General features: G+C 42.0%; 1 protein-coding gene across 3 annotated transcripts in view; it reads right to left on the reverse strand.

Moving 5' to 3' along the window:
- LOC148022394 (putative sphingolipid transporter spinster homolog 2) overlaps nt 1-21,308 on the reverse strand; it is a 176,865-nt gene that overhangs the window by 98,849 nt on the left and 56,708 nt on the right. For all 3 annotated transcript variants that reach the window (XM_087698026.1, XM_087698025.1, XM_087698024.1), the window contains 2 exons: nt 20,710-20,776; nt 20,493-20,590 (listed from right to left, as the gene is read on the reverse strand). In XM_087698026.1, the coding sequence (XP_087554152.1) occupies nt 20,493-20,590; nt 20,710-20,776 (165 nt within the window). The remainder of the gene's footprint in view (nt 1-20,492; nt 20,591-20,709; nt 20,777-21,308) is intronic.

The raw sequence follows: 21,308 nt of genomic DNA on the forward strand, positions 1-21,308 counted from the left end.
CAAAAAATCAAAACCCCCCCCCCCCAAACTGACAATTACCCCCATGTCGTCTCGAAAATGATATCCGCCTACAATAGATATTCTATCGGACATCTATGCTAGACTTACATCCATTCTGAGACGATCCTATCTCACGTACTTTCTCTCTTGCAGCACCAATATCTCATCTGGAGACAACGATGTCTCTTTTTCTCTACAAGCTAAATGCTTATGAGAAAGGTGTCACAACATATAAGGAGAAACTTGATACACAGAAGCCAACACTAATTGCACCGCATTGGAAAAAGAGATGGAATGTCTTAAGGACATACATACATGGACCGACGTAGTTGAAGGGGCAAGAAAGAAGGTAGAAACAATGGAACATGTCACTAAAGAAAATGCTCAATGGATTGAAGTTGCAAGGAAAAACAAAGAAGGGCATGCAAGCAAAGTGAAAGTGACGAATGCTACCATAGAGGAAAAAGCAAGATGGAAAATCTGAGCACTCTAAATTCATGTAGTAGAATGGGCTGAAAAGAGCACCCCACAAGAAGATGCGACAACCTTGAGTGAGAAAATGGGGGCAAAAGAGATATCCGTTCCAGATGCATGGAGAGCAGGAGATCCAATGGACGAGAGGGTGTATCCTTATGCTGAAGTTTGAAAACATGGACAAGAAAAAAGCATTCCTCACAAAACGTGGGGCCCTCATGAGGGAGAAAAAACATACCTTGATGAGGATTTAACAGTTGCTCAACTAGAACATAGAAAAGCCAACATGCCAAAGATATTGGAGGCATGTAAGGAGAGAAAGTACGCAATATACAAAGATGGTAGGATAATTACTGCAAGACATCAATCACAATGATAGTGCATGGCCTATGAGACACTTAGGATGTCAATATGGAATTGCAATGGAGCGCTACGGTTGAATGCTGGGTATTTTGAGGATAGTTTTAGAAAAATAGACATAGCCATGTATAGAGAAATGGCCAATGCAAAGGGAGCTTACTATCAAATTTTTAGGGGTGCAGGTGATGCATAAAGATGAGGATGCACGATACATGTGGATCAGTATATACAGAGGGAGATCACGTGATATTTTTATCGCTATATGCTGCTTTCCTCCTACAAACTCGAACTACACTTCACGAGATGGGTCACCCTTTCACACATTATACGAGGATATCATGAGATAGGCTAGTTTGGGAGATGTGCTTTTGGTAGAGGATTTTAATACACAGACTAGGGCCAGGAAAAGTGACTTTTACATACATAAGGATGCCATGTTCAAAGAGATTGATGTAGATGAGGTGGGTCTACATAGGATGATCCAAGACAAAGAACTGAATACCTACAGGACACACTTACTAGCTCTGGGAAGTACACATAGATTAGCCATCTTAAATGGTCTATCACGTTGGCCAGAATCAGATGCTTTGGCATGTTGGAACCACAAGTGACGAGCAAGTACAGTGAATTACCTGACAGGATCAACATCATTAATACTAAACATCAAGAACTTTGAGATCTCCGCGAGACCGATAGGAATAGCAGTGGATCATGCCATCTTGATCTTTGCGATCTCTTGCAGACACATGTGAGACATTGTGCCATATATCCCCAAGCACCGCAAATATCACTTGCAAAGGAGACTTCACATATATACAGTGGTGCATGACAAATTACAAATGCTAGACTTGAGTAGATCACTAGAAGAATGCACAAGAGATTTGGTAAAGACCTTGCATACTTCAACTATGTATGCATTCCCACACACCTTGACCCCATGCAAACCCCAAATGTGAACTAATACATAGATTGAGTCACCCATGCTGCCGAGGTGTTGAATACCATGACTTTGTTTTTTCCAAGTTTCATTGTGAGATCTCTATCTCTACAAAGGTATATAGTGCATCAGTGATGCTATAGGCCCTCTGGTGAGTTTGAAACGAGTACAATGTCATTAGTATATAATAATATTGGTATTAATACTCTAGCTAGGCTAGCTCTAGCTCCACCTTCTCTATCAATGTAGTTAGACACCTCAACTATGTATAGTCCAAATAGCGTGGGTGAAAGGGGGACATCCATGTTTTACTCCTAAGGTGTTGTTGATCCTCTCAGACATCTCCCTAGGTGTGCGCATATGACCTGTCACTTTCTCGTACAATGTATAAATGTCCAACTGCATATCCTTTGGCACTCCAATCTCCTGCAATCTCTGCATGAAACATGCTTGAGATACTGTGTCAAATGCCTTGCAAAAATCTACAAATCAACAATAAATCCTCGTCTCGAGCTCGGCCCTCCTCAATGATTGCCTTGAGTGTAAGAATATGATTCAATGTGGTGTATCCATGCCTAAAACTAGCTTGCCCCTATGCTCTTTTGCCTTGCATCTCAGCCCATGCACTAAGCTCATACTCCAATATCTATCCATATATCTTAGCTAGTGTGTTGCCAATCATGATGGTCCTATAGTTATTGGGAATTAGAGGGTCGCCACTCTTAAAGAGTGGGAGTATAGTATGGTTTGACCATACTATACTCCCACTCTTTAAGAGTGGCGACCCTCTAGTATGGTCCTATAGTTATTGGGAATCAGAGGGTCGCCACTCTTAAAGAGTGGGAGTATAGTATGGCCTGACCATACTTTTGGGAATCCCTCACATACTGCTTTGTTGAACATACCTGTCGATATGGGTGTTAGTGTGTTATATTCATGTGAGAAGTGCACTGCCACTAGACTGTCCTCATCTTGTGCCCTCCCATTCTCTAGTTTGTAGATCGCCTCTCTAACCATCTTACTAGTGAAGGAGCATTGCATTGCCCTGTGGGCTTGTGTAGGATGTATGAGTATTTGTCCCAGTACATCATATAATTGTCTCCCATAATGGAACTAAGCATCAAGTGATGTAATTTGTATAGGGGGACTATCTCTCATGAAACATTCTCCATGCTCTTTTGCTATCCCATCCCAAAAATAGCTAGTATATCTCTGTCTCAATTTTTGGTAAGTAGTCTTGCTTCTTCTTTCGCACTAGGCATCTGAAGAGCATCCTTGCTTGGCTATGTGTCTGACTGCCCAAAGCAATCTCTCTCTATAGGCGTGTATGAGTGTCCTTGTACTCATTCATCATCAAGCCATCCATTTTGGGGGGTTGTAGAAACACACTAGTCACACCTACTCTTCCGTATGGAGAGTAGGTCTAGGGTTGCAGCCTATATCACAGACAATTGAGCCCACTCGCTAACCAGACTGGCCCAGAGAGAGACCACTATGATAGTTGGGATCGCATAGAGAGACCATTGGTGATGATGATATCATGCATGATCAAGAGCAAGCCCTCCATCCCACTCCCTATCATCATTGCAAAGTTAGGGGCAACATCTATGGTTGTGGAGGCACTCTTTAGAGCAGTGACTTTCTTACACAGGATATGGGAGCTTCTGTGCCACAAATATCCAAGATTGGCATTGACTTCCTAGCAAAGGCAAGTGAGAGGGACTATTGGTACTCACAAATGGCTACTTGGATGACCTTACATGGGCTAGACATCAACCAACTCCCACCCTTTGAGTACAGGTTCAGCTATCCTACACTCCCTCTCAGTCAGAGCTAAATTCAGTTATTAGGGCTGATGTCCTAAGAGTTGAGACTGGGAGGACTTGATCCACCACCCGCAGCTCCCTTTAGGACTGTAGATGGAGTTTTACATGCAAGGAGTAAACTCTTCTGCCAAAATTCCTTGACTTTCAATAGAGCTTTCGACTATGGCAATCACTAAAATAGAAGTATGGACTTGTTGTCTTTATTAAAATAGACCCTCTGTTCTTTACCTTGGTACTCATTTACAACATGCTTCTGTAACATACTTGCTACTATTTCACTAATACCGCATGCCAAAGTTCAACTCTTTTCAAAAACATGAGAATGCTTTTTCATAACACTAGTACTAGATAGTGCAAACACTTGGAGGTGAAAACTTGTACTTCCAAATTAGGCCGGTATATGCACATCACTTCCTACACCTCTCTGAGGATGGATTTATTATCCGACTGTAGTATATGGACATGCACCTCTCCCACAGTATGCAGGCTGTTATTGGACAGATGCACGCCTACTCCCATCAATTGCAGATAGAGACAGGTAGATGGGCAGATATTCCAACAGAGAATAGGATATGCCAGCTCTATGATAAAGCGCCTAAGATGGAGGAGCATTACATATGCAGACATACAATGTATATGACGTATATCACTGCCTTTTCCATGAGGGCTTTGGACCTCTTCGTCATGTCATGGAGTATGAGGACCAAAGATGTCTGGGGCTTTTCCTCCTAGAGCTTTAAAGGCACCACACAGCACTACTACGAGACAAGATACCAACTCACCCACAGGGACCCAGGCAAGGAGAAGTGATGGATTGATTTCATTCATAGATTAGACCCCACAGGCACTACTAGCTCAGTAGGCACAAATCCATCAGGCCAAACTACCCCTACTCCATGCCGCGGAGTCACACTAGACAAGGCCATTGCACTTTATCAAGCACGGTGACTTCAACCACACGGCCGATGACTGAGGAGCCCATACTATAGTTGGATCGAAGCCATCGTTACAAGACACAGGAGACTCACCCTTCGACACATTACCAAGGCAGCCCTGGATCACATCATGGTTGGGATCCTGTGTTGATCTTCACATTTAGAGAGGAGCTACTATAGCTAGACATTTTATACACTCAATTTTTTAGGCATACAGATCTTTAGATGTTAGCCTTATACTAGGATGCATTTTTCTTTCACTTTCATAATGAGATGACATTGAACAAAGATGTACTTTGGTTTTGTCTTATAGGCCACTTTGCCTTTTGCAGACGTTAATATATCTTTCGTTCTTTTCTTTTCTTTCTATCTCTCTCTTCTATCGAAGACACCTTTCTCTCTCTTGGCCATCATAGTCTCCCTCTCTCCTTGATGCCTACAACAATGTTTATCTAAATATTTAAACATAATGGTAAGATCAAAATCAGTATATCATTAGGGTAATCATTAAATGTTATGGTGATGATACTATCTACAGTAGCGTTAAAGTTAATAATACCATTAACGTTAAATATTAATTCAATAAAAATTACTATCAACCAAAACTCGAATGCTTATCCAAGCCACAAGGTTTCAACTTCCAACATTGGTCTACTGTAGCCCTAGAGTGGCAACTCCCCGGACTCTAATCATTAGAATCACCGAAAATCCTTGTGCACAAGCATCGACCCGACACAAAGCTCGAGCACTAGTACAAAACAAGAAACATACCTCGCTTTCATACCCACCATCCACAACACATGTCCCCGTGCATGTCCCTCCCGCCAGCAGTCTCATACCACTCTACATGAGATAAAGGCGTACCTGTCAAGTGTGAACCATCATGGTTCCATGAGCAAAAGTGGTTTTGTGCACATCATTGGATCTCGCGTCCAATTGCAGGTTGACATCCCCCCTCAGATCTAACCTGCACACAAGACTCGACAAACTCACATAAAAGGGACAGGACATCAGACTCACATCCCAACCATAGAGCCAAGCAAGCTCGCCCTTGAGCCTAAGAGCTAGCAGCACTCCAAGCCACAACCATCCCAAGGATTGGCATCCCATACCACATGCCCACACCATTCCAGTGTATGGATGTGCCAGCCAATGGGCTAAGAGTCCAAGAGTGGTGATCACACAATGAATGTGCATAGTAGGGAATCCTATAAATCGGACTCAACTGCCCTAACCCGAAAGTGCCCTTAGGGCATTCACACTAAGTCACTTTATGACCACTGTGACCAATGCTACTAGCGTCCATCCGGATGTGCAAGGACATAACAATGTGGCTCTTTGATATATTGGTCAAGTCCACATTACTCTACAGAGTACATTTATGAGAGTACACAAGAAGAACACGAATATAGAGAAAGAAAGATAGAAATAAAGATCTATTAGCATCTCTAAAAGGCCAAGATGGCCTATGAGACCATAACCAATACAACTGGTATCATCATCTCTCATCAGAGAAGAAAAACAATATTATGTCTAGATCTACATTATAAACTGAAATGTGAAATGAAAAATAAGGAAAGAGTATAGAATATCTCCTTCTCAGTCTATGAATCCAACAAAACTCTGCCAACAATCTCCGACTAAGTCAGTGTGGTAATCTTCATCTGTAGCGAGCAATCGTGGTGAGAATATGCTGCCTATGAGCATGCCTACGTTGCCAAGCAGGTACCCTAGGGTGTCGTGCTCTGCACAACAATGCTGTAGCTCTGTCTACTGTGATGCCACCTAGTGATGTCCCTCGATGGCGCCTGTCAGTAGTAGGAAATGTGTCTAAGGTGGCAGTGGCCGAGGGGGTAGCTATACTAAAAAAGTCTGTAACTACTCTCTGGAGGGGCGGACGTGGCTAGGATTGGCTCCGATCCCGTAACTATGCTACTCTGCTCCATTGGAGCTCCAATAAGAAAAGACCCAAACATCTATGGTCCTCATAATCCATCACCCGTCTCAATGGTCCAAAGCCCTCCTTAAAGAGGCAATGGTAGCGGCCTCAAATATCATAGTATACAGTACATCTACAAATGTAGTGTTCCTCCATCTCTGGCTCCCATCCGCAAATCTGGCATATCCTCTCATTTGCTGCAACATGACTCCATCAACCTGTCTCAATCATTAGCTAATGTGATGAGCTGCAGATCTGTCCATAGGAAAGCTACAAGAAGTGACACTGGTATTGTGCCATCTTTGTGCATAATGGGAAAGGGGGCTTGGACCAAGTCCTCTCTGTCTCCACTTAAGTGATGTCTGCTCTAATCACTCTATTCAACTCTGAACGGTTGAGACTCAAAGTGGGACAATCAAGGTTGTAATCGAACAATGGCAATCTATCTATATTCATGCCATGCAAGTTCAGCCACACGCTCATATGTGCATACCAACATTGTCTATCTCCCTCGCTACAAGTTGTCTTGAAGACCCCAAAGCTAGCCTAGGGTATTGGTCCTTAGGTAGCTGCCATATTCTTTGGAGGAAAGTGATTGCCTAGAATAGTGTCTCCACTACCATGGGTGCTACACCCAACTCTGCTCGGATGATCTCTTGTGGTACTGAGGCTTTCGCCCTTATCATATGTGCTATCATCATGACAAGCAGTCTCTCCATATATTCCCAACCATCATATGTTCCTAGAGAGAAAGGAAGAGGAAGAGAGCAGAAAAAGGAGGAAACAAATCTGCAATGAATGAAGATGAATCATGAATACAATAGCCTGGACTGAGTCCCTGCACGCAGCCCGAGGCGTCAGTGAGGGCACCAGATCATGATGAGAATGATGATGGCAGCAACTCCAAAGATGGAGGAGGATGCCGAAGATGAAGTGCATGGTATCAAAGTATACATGTTATTCTAACATGGTATCAGAGCACACCTCTTATTTTGACATGCTATCAAAGCGCATGAGCTCAGAGAGCTAAAGATCCTGTTCATTAGAGAAGGCAAAGACAGGTTGTGAGTTCGGCATCATCTACTGATTTCCCCCTTCATTTCTACTACATCAACAAGAGATAGAGATATCCTTCTCTTCCTCTCCTGCCACCCACCCTTTTACAAGTTGACACTCTGGTGCTGCGACTTCTCCACATGCAAATGGACAGACCATTGGGTGCTCCTCTTCCCGCATCACCGAAACCCCCACCAATGCTTGCCACAATGGACCTTTGCTCCCTACACCCCATCGAAGTATATGTGTCTACCCCCCGGCACTCATTAAGCCACTTCTCTCTTTTGGGCCACAGAGTTTATTCTGCACCAACTTTTAAATTTTTATGCTCAAGGCAATAAGATGCATCCGATGCGCACTAAACCCTATCGAGCCATAGAAGGATCGACTGGTACCATGGCCTCCTCGTGACCGCCGCAATGTGCTACGGAGGTTGCTTCTGCTTCTTTTAGGGTTTCAAGAATGCCACCTCAACAACCCGCAGTTCTGTAGTCTGCTCCACCGATAGAGAGTGATTGTTGGCTACCATCCCCTAGGCAATCCGCTCCTTCGAGAGACAGTGATTGTTCAACACCTTCTATCACTTCGACTCTGCAGTCCGCCCCATTGGCAAACAGCAACTATTGCCTACCCTTGGCTCCGCATGAGCCTCACCTTTCCCCACACTCAACTAATCAAGTTCGAGAGGCCACCTCTCGGCATTCAACACCTGAGATACCTTCTTCGGCACGACCGGAGGCAATTCCTTTGTCATCAAATGATTCAGCATTCGTGATCCATGATTTTTTAGATTCCCTCTCTCTCATAGAGGGGGATTCAAAGGGGGCTATACTCTCTTTGCCCTCGAAGGGGACTTCTGTTTTCCCCTCAGTGGGGGGAACCTCCTCATCATGAAATCCATCACCTACCCTTTACTCTCTTGGTAATGGCTATACTCGAGAAATTATTTCTCCTCCTAATACCCAGGATCTTCAAAGACCACCTAGAACGAAGCCTTCAAATTCCTTCTAGTATGGAGTATCAGAGCTAGTGGCTTCTCTCCCAAGGTGAAGTCAGGTTCTATAATTCATCCCGTCTATTGTTTCTTACTACAGGTTACCCTTTAGGTGGCAATCTTTCAGGTTACCTTCCTCTTCAACTTCAAGCGCCCTGTTCCAACATTAGGCCTTGCATTTGAAGCATCTTCCACCTGCTGTCACCATCCTCTGCTTGGCATCAACACCCTTCTCCTTTAGGCTCCACTTTCACCTATGTTTTTTAATTTGGAGGTCTTTTCCTTGCTTGGCGTCATCATCTCCAGCTTGGCACCAACATCCTAGCCTCTAGCGATGGTCTCCATCACCAAGCGTCAGTGATTTCATCACTCGTCTATCACAGTGGCTGCGTTTTTGCAGCTTGTCTCCTCCTCCATTACATGGTGTCACTCGTCTATCACAGAGGCTATTGGGACTTGCATTTTAGCAGCCCGGTTTATCTTCCATCATCTGGTGTCATCATTATCGACCTAGTGTTAGCACCTGGGCTGTTCTCCCTACATTTGACAACTCCAACACTCTAGAATTTGCATTTTGTTGCCCAGGTCACTACCCAGCATCAGAGGATTGCAGTTCGCTTCCTCAACAGCTGGTGAACATCTTCCACATCTCCGACAGCATCAAAGGACTGTGTTTGCTCCCTCAACATCTGTCCTTCACCTTACAGTGATTACTTCAATAGCCCACTACTCAAAGGACTGCATTTTGCTCCCTTCACTATGTAGATTCCCATAGGTGTTGCTGCCTAATTCAAACAAGACAATGCAATTATCTTCTAAGCTTCGGCTCCACTGTATCAGCTTTTCTCCTCATAGCATGATTCAGTGCATCATCACCATGTTTTTCTTGTGTTTCTAAGTTTCTCTTCTCTCTCAGTGTTTGCCATAAACACTCTATGTTACTCCCTGCAAACCCTGCTGTCTCTCTGCACTATCGCTTATTTTGACATGGTATAAGGGCATACCTATTATTTTAACATCAATGTCTTCATGGCAGGCAAACCCATAGTTCGCAGAAGTCTGGCATTACGCGTATGGGTGAGCCTTTGGCTCTTGTTCATTCTAATGTTTGTGAACCTATACTTGCAAGTGGTTAGGTAGTGTGAAGTATTTCGTTACTTTCATTGATGAGGTATGGGCATACCCCATAAAGCAGAAATTGGAAGTCTTGGCTATGTTTCAACGTTGGCTTGCTTTTGCCGAAAACTAGTCTAGGTATAGGCTAAAAGGCCTAGGATCTGACAATGGAGGAGAGTATGTATCTCAAGCTTGTGAGAAATTTTGTAATGAGAGGGGTATTAAGCGCTAGTTGACCGCCCTGTACACCCCATCCTAGAATGGTATGGCTGAGTGTATAAACAAGACAATTCAGGAGAGGGTCTGTAGTATGCTTAGCCACGCAAGCATACCACACCACTTTTGGGCCAAAGCAATTACTACTACTGTACATTTGATTAATCGATCACCATGCACTGTTCTTGACTATCGAGTTGCTCATGAGACATGGTCTTGAAAATCTCCGTCATATGCTCATTTGCGTATCTTTGGTTATGAGGATTTCTGGCATGTTTCCAGGGACAAGCACAATGAGCTGAATCCTAAGTTTGTGAAATGCATCTTTCTTAGTTATAGAAATGCAAGTGAGATAGGCTATTGCCTATTGGATCCATAGGCTTGGAAAATCATCCACAACCATTTCCATGAGAAGAAAATGCATAAGCAACCTGAGTAGGTCGTTGAGGTCCATAAAGTAATATTTCAAGAGGAGCCTCCTATTACTGTACAACCAGCTAGACAACCTACACTAGCTAATGCTCCAATGGCCCGTGATCGTGATGTTAGGATGTACAAGCCCCACAGCCTATTTTGAGGCGATCTACTAGAGATGGACATCATCTTGATCCATTTGCACCCTCCATGGATTATGTTAAGGTGATAGATGCTGGTGAGTCTCGTACCTATGATGAGGCCATGCACAGAGATAATGGTCACTCTTGGGAGAGGGCCATGCAGTCAGAGTATGACTCGCTGCAGAAAAATCATACGTAAGATTTAGTTCATTTGCCTGCTGGAAAGCATACTTTGCCATGCAAGTGGATGTACAAGTTGAAGAATACCCCTGGACGTCCCAAGCCAACCTTCAAGGCCAAATTGGTTGCTAAGGGTTCTAAGCAAGAGCATGGTGTTGACTTCGATGAAGTCTTCTCTCCTGTAGCCAAGATGACTATCCTATGTTTGGTTTTGGCTTTGGTTGTGCAGGTAGATTTGGACCTCTATCAGATGGATGTCAAGATGACTTTCTTACATGGGGACTTGCATGATGAGATTTATATACAGCAACCTAAGGGCTTTGAGAAAAAAGGCAAGGAACACCTAGTGTGCAAGTTGAGAAAGAGCCTTTATGGCCTTGGCCCTTAAGCAGGCACCTAGGAAATGGTACCAAAAGTTTGATGCTTTCATACATTCACAAGGATATACCTGTAGTGATATGGGATCCATGGTTATACAAAAAGAAGGCCCTGATGGTAGCCTTATGGCTTTGATACTCTATGTGGATGATATGTTGATTGTTGGGAGTGCTCATGATGAGCTAGATGCCTTGAAAAGTCAACTCAAGAAGAGCTTGGAGATGAAAGACATGGAATAAGCTTCAGATATCCTTGGAATATGCATTACACAATGTCGGAGGGGTTTTTGTCGAAAGGTCGTATCCACCGGGGATCAAAGATGGAAGGAAGTAGAGATAGGAGATGGAAGAGAAGAAAAAGAATACACAAGAGGTAAACACAACAAAGAGAAAGCACAATAAATTAAATCAATATGTATTGATAAAACATGGCATTTCTTGTCTGGCACTACTCAGAAGCACTCTCCAAGCATTAGTTCTCCTAGAGCTCCTTCGTAGAACAAAAACGTGCATTAAAATAATAGCTCTTTCTCTGCTGCTCAGAACCCAAATCTGTTGGCTCCGTTGACTTCGGAAGGGGTGTAAAACCCCAGGACACGGACACTTGCTTAGGGATCTCCTGGATCACTTTTTCTTCTTCTTCCAGTTCAAAGTGCAGTTTTCGGTTTGTCAACAGTGATTGGAACGGGCGCAATTTCGTCAATCTGTCTTTTTTATGAAAAATCTCATAGCTGGCTGAAAAAGTAACTTGCTTTTTGCATGCCATCCTAATCTAAAAGCTTTTCTAACTTTTTTGGATTTTTTACAATAAATAATATCAAAAATAGACTAAAATTGTCCAAAAATCTAGTATTTTTGGACCATTCATGCCACTCACACTAGTACTAATGACTCAAATCACATTGACTCTCTTAATCAATAAGAAAGTCGGATGGTGATGCATTTCATGCTTTTTCACACTGTGTCCGCATAGCATCACGACATCCACCCTCTCTGAACCTGCACATCCTCCGATATGTGCCAAAAAACCTAGTTGTCACTAGATTCTCAGTCCTTCTCATCCTCTGCAACCATATCCTTTGCTTCTTCATCTTCCTGGCTACCCCCTGTATCATGGCCACTATTTTCTTCCAATTCTAGCAACTCATAGACATTAGATTCCCGCCTCTTGAATAATTTGATTCTTTTCCCTGCTACCGAAAGTTTTATGGTTGTCCCATCCAGTTCATTCAATGCATAAGTAGCATTATCAAACACTTGTCTTACCACATAGGGTCCAAACCATCTTTTAGAAACTTTACGCATGACACTATGCTGGTTGTCTAAACTACTATCATAAAACCAATACCCAATCCCCATCTTGTATGGTTCTTAGCCTCAATCTATGTCTTTTGTCAAACCGTCTCTTATTCTGTATCCTTGTTGCCCTTAACTTTGCAATTGTTGCCTCTATGTCTTCTAACTTTCTTTCCAACCGTCTAATGCGTAAGGCCAACAACTCTCGATTCAACTCCTCTTCCCAAGGTAGCACACTCCATGTGACTGTCATCTCTTCTATTGGCATGAATGGTTTTTTGCCATACATCAATTATGCAGGCATATATCCTGTAACAGCACTATGAGTTGTTCTGTCAGCCCACAAGGCATAAGGGAGAAATCGTGGCCACTCTTTTACCTTCTCTCCACATGCTTTTGCCAATGCCTTCACAATAGGTGGATGGCCTCTTTCACTTTTGCCATTTCCTTCATGGTTATAGGATGAAGTTAAAGCAAGCTTTATCCCCAACCATGCAAAGAAATCACGAGCTTCACCTGCATCCATCTCACTCCTATCTACTGTAATTTTTCCCACACAACCATACCGACAAAAGATCTCTTCTACGAGAAAAGTACACACGGCATTTGTTGTCTTAGGACGTAGAGCTCTCCCTTCCACTTGATTAGTCAAGATTTCACAAGCAAACACAAGATATCTCATTTGCCAAAGACCTGTAGACATCGTGACTAAATCCACCACCCACTTAAAATGAAGAGACAATGGATATGTGGCCTGCAATCCATCCTAATGTCTCATAGATGAATACATTTGGCATGTCGTACATGTTTCCACAAAGTGAGCAACATCCTTATATATGCCCTGCCACCAATATATTTCTTTGATCTTTGCAAAAGTACCCCAAACACCTCTATGACCAATCTTTGCAAAAGTACCCCAAACACCTCTATGACCAGCCCATAAGCTTTCATGAAATTCTTGCATAACATTTACTTGTGAAGCTCTGTCACCCAAAACTCACAATGGCATACCCTGTTTCTTTTTAGCATGTTTCCATAAGTATCCATCTTTTAAGAAAAATCCATAGGCTTTCCTCTTGATCTTCTTAAACTCCTCATCTGACCATTCATCTCTCTTTGTTAATGTATTCAAGTATTGACCAATTCTCAGTCACTCTCCTGCATATTTGTATTTCAGAAACACTTCTACACAAGATGCGAAACATCTAAAGTGTCTTCTCTTTGTTGTCCAAGCTTCTGTTAATGCTGTAGCAGCATCTTGCATTGCTAAATTCACTCTTGCAACATCATTTTCAACCGCAAGAAAGTCATCTTCTTCCTCTTCATCCATCATTCCATCTTCATTCTCATAGTGTACCCGAGATAACATGTTTGCCACTCGGTTATCTCTTCTTGCAATATGCTAAAATTCAATTCAAAGATTTGATGTATGCAATCCACCGGAGCATAGCAATGTCCAAGGTAGCACAACTAGTAATCATACCCAATACCGGCAAACAATCAATCTCAATGAGCACCCATAAAATACTCCTTATCACATTTAAGGGCTATCACAATTTCCCATAATTCTCTTTTTACCTGTGGATACCTTCTCTGTCGTTCAGTCAATACTTTAGCGTCAAAGCGTATTGCATATCTTTGCCCTTCCTCATCATCTTAATCAATTGCCCATCCAATCCCTATTGGGTTTGTATCAACAGTAATAATGATAGGCTTTCCATATGAATAGTCAGCCTTTCTCAATGTAGGAGCTGATTTTAAGAGCTGCTTCAATTTCTTCATTGCTTTCTGATGCTTCCTTTCCCAATGAAATCTCTGGCCTTTCCTCAGAGGCTGATATAGAACATTAGCTACGTGTGCAGAGTGAGGAATCCATATCAAATAGAACACACATGCATCCAAAAAACTCCACACCTCTAATACATTGGTGCATACATATTGCATTCTATCAATCCCATCTATTTTTGCTGGTGATGGTCTACGCCCATAGGGCCCACACATATGCCCAACAATCAAAAGCTCTTCAACTCCAAAGACTGACTTTTGTTCAAAAAGAGTTAAATGCATATATTCTAGACGCGTCAAAATCCTCTCACAATCCACAATATGGTCTGCAACAAACTGTCTACATTCATGAGCATCCATCTCTTCATTCTTTTCATCCACTGCATACCCTTTGATTGGAACATCACCCAAGAAGGGCATTGTCAATTGTGGTATAAAATCCCTGAGTACCCTATTCATAGCATTTGTCATGTGTGCCACTGAGTTTGTTGCACCCTACGGAAGAGTAAACATCCGTACTAACCCCAAGGGAGTCTTCATAGTTGTGATATCCCTGCTTTCAATTGTAAGCTGAAACTGATTATACCCCGAGTAAAGATCACCCAAAGAATAGATTGCTATGTCTGCAAAAGCCTCTACAAATTCATCAACCACAGTACCTGCACCCACATTTCTTATGGTTACTTTATTGACCGGTTGCATATCTTAAATAAATCTCAAAGCCCCATTCTTTTTGGGCACAGTAAACCAATGATTTGAGTACAGGACTGAAGAGAGCTTCAAGATCTTCATGCAAATATTTTCATTTAACAAATCCATCAGCTTTGGCAAGTAAGCTTTAGGCACTGTAATAGGCCTCAAGTTCCATGGTACATGTGGCACAATCAATATGACCATAGGAGAGACAACATTTGGATCCCACAACCTATTTCAATTGGCTGAAATGCAAATGCCTTTCCATGCCTAGCCAACATTTGCATAAAACAGCCTTTTTGAGTAGGCAAAAGAAACCCTTCTGCACCAACTTTCAATTCATGTAATGTTTCAGATGTAAATTGATGACCTATATCTTTAGGATCCTGTAAGCTTGGTTGCCTTGACACTTTTTCATACAAGCCCTCACTTTCTGGTGGAAGTGGCAAAGCAATTGGTTTCACCTTTTTGTCAACTGTCATATACTTTGTCTCCACAAGTGCTTCAGCCCATTGTAATTCTTCTTGCTCAGCAAACAATGCTATAACATCATACATGTCCAAAGAACATACTGACAACACTGTTTTCAACCTCATTTTCTGCATGTATAGTAGCTGAAATTTCAGCCATAGTGTCATTAATATTCAGCCCATAAAAGATGCCTGAAAGAACATACTGACGCTTTCTCTTAATTATGTCAATGATCTCATCATAAAATTCTTGCTTGGCAATGCCAAGCATCTCTCCCAAGGTGAATTCCACTCGACTGTTTAGGATCCGTTCTTCAAGAACCTTCTTAAGATTTGTTGTTGTTTCAATGTCAGACTGCAACTTATATCCTGGCTGCTTGCCCTTCTTTTTGCCCTCTTGTTTGCTATCCTGTTTTTGCTCTTGACTGACCTCTTCTATAACATGCTTGGAAGGTGGCTGATTTGTAGCTTTAGGCTGATCCACACTTCTTCTTGTTATTCTTTTAGATGTCCCTGCATTATCTTCATCTCTCTTTCGTTTCTCTTCCACAGGTACATCCGTGTTTTGTACCTTTGCTAAATATGCATACACTAAATATGCATCTACCGGTGATTCCCAACCAATTATGTCGCGAATGTCTTGCCCTGCATGAGACATTTCACAATCAATAACCTTTCTCTTTTCAGCTGCATGTAAAGTATGTGTCCATATTTTAGCCTTTAGACCAACCATTACTTGGCCATGCATTCTATCCAACTGTAGACCAAAAGTAGAAGCATATACCACCGCATAAGCATTTCGAACAGCCAAATCTTCCAACAACTTCTGCATACCTCCCTTTCCAAAATTCAAAGCAAGAGACAATCCTGCTTCTTGTGCATGAATCTTGCTATCTTTTCAAAAGATGAGTTGTCGTGCCAAGGCCTCCTAATAAGTAGTACAATCCTTTCTCTCGTGCTGCAAACTATTACACCACATACATCTTTTTCTTGGCTTAGGGGCTGCTGCCCATCCCCTTTCCTCTTTTCTTTTTTAATCCAATTTTGCAACCTTCAATTGAAGATCACACATCCCTTTGAACAATTCATCTAAGACATCTTCCCTAATAGAGGGAACAATAGCAGGTACAGCCATAGGGTTAGCCACAGAAGTGGGTGGCTTACTAGATACTTCAACTGTTTTGCCCGTAACAGTGGGCAAGCTAGAGACATACAATCTTTCTCTTCTTCTATGCTTTTTCACAAGTGCAGTTATAGTTTCCTTGACATGTCTCCACTCTGTTTTAAGACCTGTCTCTGTAGTTTGATTCTCCAACAAATCATCAAGCTTCTCTTGAAGCTCACGATCAACTGCATGTAGAAACAATTCAATTTTTTGACTTGCAAGAGCTTGCTATTCTGCAAGATCCAACTGCTCAAATCAACTTTCAAATTCTCTTAACAATTCTGTAGCCACAAGACCCTTATTGAATTGTAAAACCCACTCCTGAAAAGTCTTGAGGGTAATCAAACTAGTATCTTCAATGTAAAATTCTTCTCTGAGTGTCTTCTTGAAAGCTATCCAGTCAACATCCTACATGTATAATTCAGTAATTCGCGCTTTTAATTCATGTACAGTAACACATACAAAATACCGGCTCTATGCGAGTTGAGCCACTCCAAAGAATTCCATCTTTTAAGCATAAGTATGTACATATACAAATACATTCCTTCCGTTGAATAACTTCACCTCATGCTCAACTGCTTGCAAAGCATTCATCACGACACTTTCTGTTTGAGCAGAAGCTTACATCACCTGTTGTTGTTGTTGTACCTACATAAGCATATTCATATTTTGCACCAACTGTTGCAAAACATCACTGGAGATTGTGTTCGAAGGTTCTCCCACCTTGTCTTTCCTTCTTCTGACGACCTTTCACGTCAGGTTCACCAATGTCTTGTCGAAAGGTCGTATCCACCGGGGATCAAAGATGGAAGAAGTAGAGATAGGAGATGGAAGAGAACAAAAAGAATACACAAGAGGTAAACACGACAAAGACAAAGCACAATGAATTAAATCAATATGTATTGATAAAACCTGACATTCCTTGTCTGGCACTACTCAGAAGCACTCTCCAAGCATTAGTTCTCCTGGAGCTCCTTCGTAGAACAAAAACGTACATCAAAATAACAACTCTTTCTTTGCTGCTCAGAACCCAAATCTGATGGCTCTGTTGGCTTCGGAAGGGAGGTAAAACTGCAGGACTCCTGCTCAAGGATCTTCCAGATCACTTCTTCTTCTTCCAATTCAAAGTGCAGTTTTCAGTCTATCAATAGCGATTGCGACGCGCACGATTTCGTCAGTTTGTCTTTTTTATGAAAAATCTCATAATTGGCTGAAAAAGCAACTTGTTTTTTGCGTGCCATCCTAATCTAGAAGCTTTTCTAACTTTTCGGATTTTTTACAATAAATAATATCAAAAATAGGCTAAAATTGTCCAAAAATCTAGTATTTTTGGACCATTCATACCACTCACAGTAGTACTAATGACTCAAATCACATTGACTCTCTTGATCAATAAGAAAGTTGGATGATGATGCATTCCATGCTTTTTCACTCTGTGTCCGCATAGCATCACGACAACGAAAGAATCACTCTAAGAAGCTCCTTTACTTGTCACAAAATAAGTACATCGAGAAGGTCCTTAAGCGGTTTTATATGCAAGACATTAAGCCTCTTGACTGTCCTTTACCTTCTCATGTGAAGGTTAGTCAAGCCTATTGTCCGCAGTCTCATGAGCAAAAGGCTAAGATGACCAAGATTCCTTATGCATCCGTAGTGGGCAATTTGATGTATGCCATGATAGCCACTCATCCTAACATAGCATTTGCAATGGAAGTTGTAGCACACTATATGACTACACCTGGCAGGCGGCATTGGAATATCGTGAAGGGTATCATGACGTACATTAAGGGCACTGCAAATATGTGCATATGTTATGGTGCCCAAGATACAATCGTCGTGGGATACACTAATATTAATTATGCAAGACATGCAAACAGTAGCAAGTCCACCTCTAACTATGTCTTCACCTTTGCTAGAGGTGTTATTTCTTGGATGTCTAGGGTACAAAAATGCACAGTCCTATCTACTACAAAGACAGAGTATGTTGCAACCATTGAGGCTTGCAAGGAGGCTCTTTGGTTAGGCCAATCTAGTCATAGACCTTGGTATTACTCATGTAATCTCTACACTACATTCGAATTCTATGAGTGCTATTCAATTAGCCAAGAATCAGATCTTTCATGCGAAGACAAAGCACACTGAGATGTGTTACCACTTTATCAAAGAGATTGTTGAGGACAAGTCCATCAACAATCCTGCAAATCTGCTCACTAAAAGTCTCTAAGCGGAGGGTTTTGCCTTTCATAGAAAGCTAATGAGATTACGTCTTTCCTCATCCTGTTGTACTTTATGTACATTTGTACTTTGTCACTTTTTTCTTGTTCTCTCCTTACTAGGATTTGCCTTTAAATGGGAGGCTGTTGGGGGGTAAAGGCACCTATGCCTATGCTGTCTGTGTATTCACTATACTGACAATTCCCGCACACCTATACACTATAGGTAGTGGATGCCCATTACTGTCGCTTCATTCTTTATTCTTCTAGTGACTAATAGAATAAGGGGGGCTGGTTGCATATTGTAACTGTTGGAGTTCCCACATCTTGAGTCTCTCTCTTTTGCTCTCTTACTCTCTTGCTCCATCTACCATAGCTCGCACCTCCAATGCTTCCGCTTACTTGTGCTTCCACTCGGGCTTCTCCCTTCACACTGCCATGGTGTACACTCCGAATTTTGAAAGAGGTTTGTGTTTCCACACACCCCTTCCACTGATAGAAGTGGGAGTACGCCTCACTCTTGTACCCCAAGAAGTAGGGCCACACATAACAGCTAAAGTTATCAACAATCAATATCAAATACTTGGCCTCCCCAAGGGATCCCATGCCCATAGGTCCGCAAAGGTTAGTGTGAACCAACTCAAGCGGTGTCCAAGCTCTAAGTAGCAACCTATGGAGGAGGCTATCTATGTTGCTTGCCCCTCAAGCAACTAGGACATAGAGTGTGAATGGGAGGGAAATCTAGGAGTCCCTTCACCATCTTCTTCCAAGAAGCCTATCGAATAGCATCAAGGTTTAAATGCCCATAACGAGCATGCCAAAGCAGTCCAAGCTCATGTGAAGTCCATGTAGCAAGATGTAGCAAGGGCTATGAGTGTGTAAAGTCCACCCTCCTATGTACCTGTCAAGAGCAGCTCTGGTAGATGCATCCTCCACGGTGGCTGAGATTGCAAGATGCTGCAGCTGTCATGATGGTAACAGGTACAGCTGATGGTAATAGGATTGGGCAGAACCTCCTAAGAAGGGCTGCGGCGATGGTAAAGGCTGGGAAACAGCAGGGCAGACCTCCAGACAGCTGGGCAGAGCAGGCTGCCATAGCAGGTGGCAGACCTGCAAAATACAGGGGCTCCTCTAAGATGACAGTGATTGCACTCCAAGAGGGCATGGACAGCAGACTGGAAAAAGGCCAGCTATTAATGTTCAAGGATAGAATGGGATGCTCACAATGTGCTATTCTATAGAGGATTTTAGACATTTGTCCTACTGTTCAAACATAAAGATTTTTATTTTCGCTAGTTGCTTTTGGGGCTGTTTTAAGGAGTCTAAATTGGGCATTAATGTACATAAATTTGAGATTAATGCATGCATTGAAAATAATTTTGGTGGCTCAACAACCCTTGTACTCTCTCGTTTCTCCCATTGGAGTGCATTTAATGTACATTAATTTGAGATTAATGCATGCATTAAAATTAATTTTGGTGGCTCAAAAACCCTTGTACCCTCTCATTTCCCCCATTTGAGTGCATTGTTCATTGGTACTATTGCTTCTCTCATTTCCTCTCACCCTCTCTGAACTGCCTCTCTGTGGTTTCCATCAAAGTACATTGATCCATCCCTTCAAAAACCCCTCACTTTACACTGTACAGCTTAATTTTTGTAACCACCCTTATGCAATACAAGAGGAGAACAATCATATGTGACAATAGAACCTGTGCAGGACCACTGCTCTACATTTCAGGTAGAAAATACAACATTTCTGCTTGTTATATCATGCCTATTGGCTGTCCATTCCTGTCTACAGAGATTAAACTCTGACATTGTATCAAAGTTGCAGAGACAAAACCTAACTAAAGTAGTTCCTATTCCACCAAAAGCATGTAATACAAAGCAGTTGAGACAGTACCCAAAACATTGATTGTGTAAGCTTTACTGGAAAAGAGAGTCTTCACATCCATCAGAAACAACTTGCTATGCTGGATGAAGCTTTTGTAATGTCCTTTCCTACAAAAGACATTCATATCCACAAGTAGATGAGAATATTATCGGGCCTTTATTTTAAATAATAAAAATGTAAGCTGCACTTCACTGCTTCTACCAAAAGGGCCTATCTCGGTATTTACAGGTTCATGCCTGAACTACTTTCGTCAACTTGCATACATAATTTTTCCTGGTCATCCCCATATTCACCTGTGACATGCAGCAAAACCCAGTGATGAGCTTCAAAGTCCCTGACCTAAACAGTGTGAGCTAACATGATTTATTGGGACTAGCCCAGCCTCAGTTCCATGTGAGCATTGTCAATGACCCATTCAAATGGCAGCTATAACACATCCATACACGGTGAATACAAACATGTTACTTGAGTTGTAGGAAACTTGAAAGTCTAAAACAATGGTTCTTTTGATCATTTACAACTAATGCATGAACACAGTCCTTCTAATCACTTAAAACTTATGAATGAAAGAAATTTTGATTAAACTGTGTCCACACACTAGCTTTGATTTCCAAGGGCCGAATACAATCCAATGTGACTTTTGAATTCTCGAGTATAAATAGAGATGAATAGACAGATGACGTGCTTGCATTTTTCCTCTAGAATTAGAAAATAATTACGACCATGGATTATGTCCTTTACAACTTATAAGTTAGAATCCGCAGGACATCTACCAAACAATCACTACAAATATAAAACACCACATCATTGATACAGCTCTGGAAC

Source organism: Lygodium microphyllum, chromosome 17 (assembly GCF_053477565.2).
Source record: "Lygodium microphyllum isolate KBCC chromosome 17, Lygodium_microphyllum_v1.1.10, whole genome shotgun sequence".
NCBI lineage: Eukaryota > Viridiplantae > Streptophyta > Polypodiopsida > Schizaeales > Lygodiaceae > Lygodium > Lygodium microphyllum.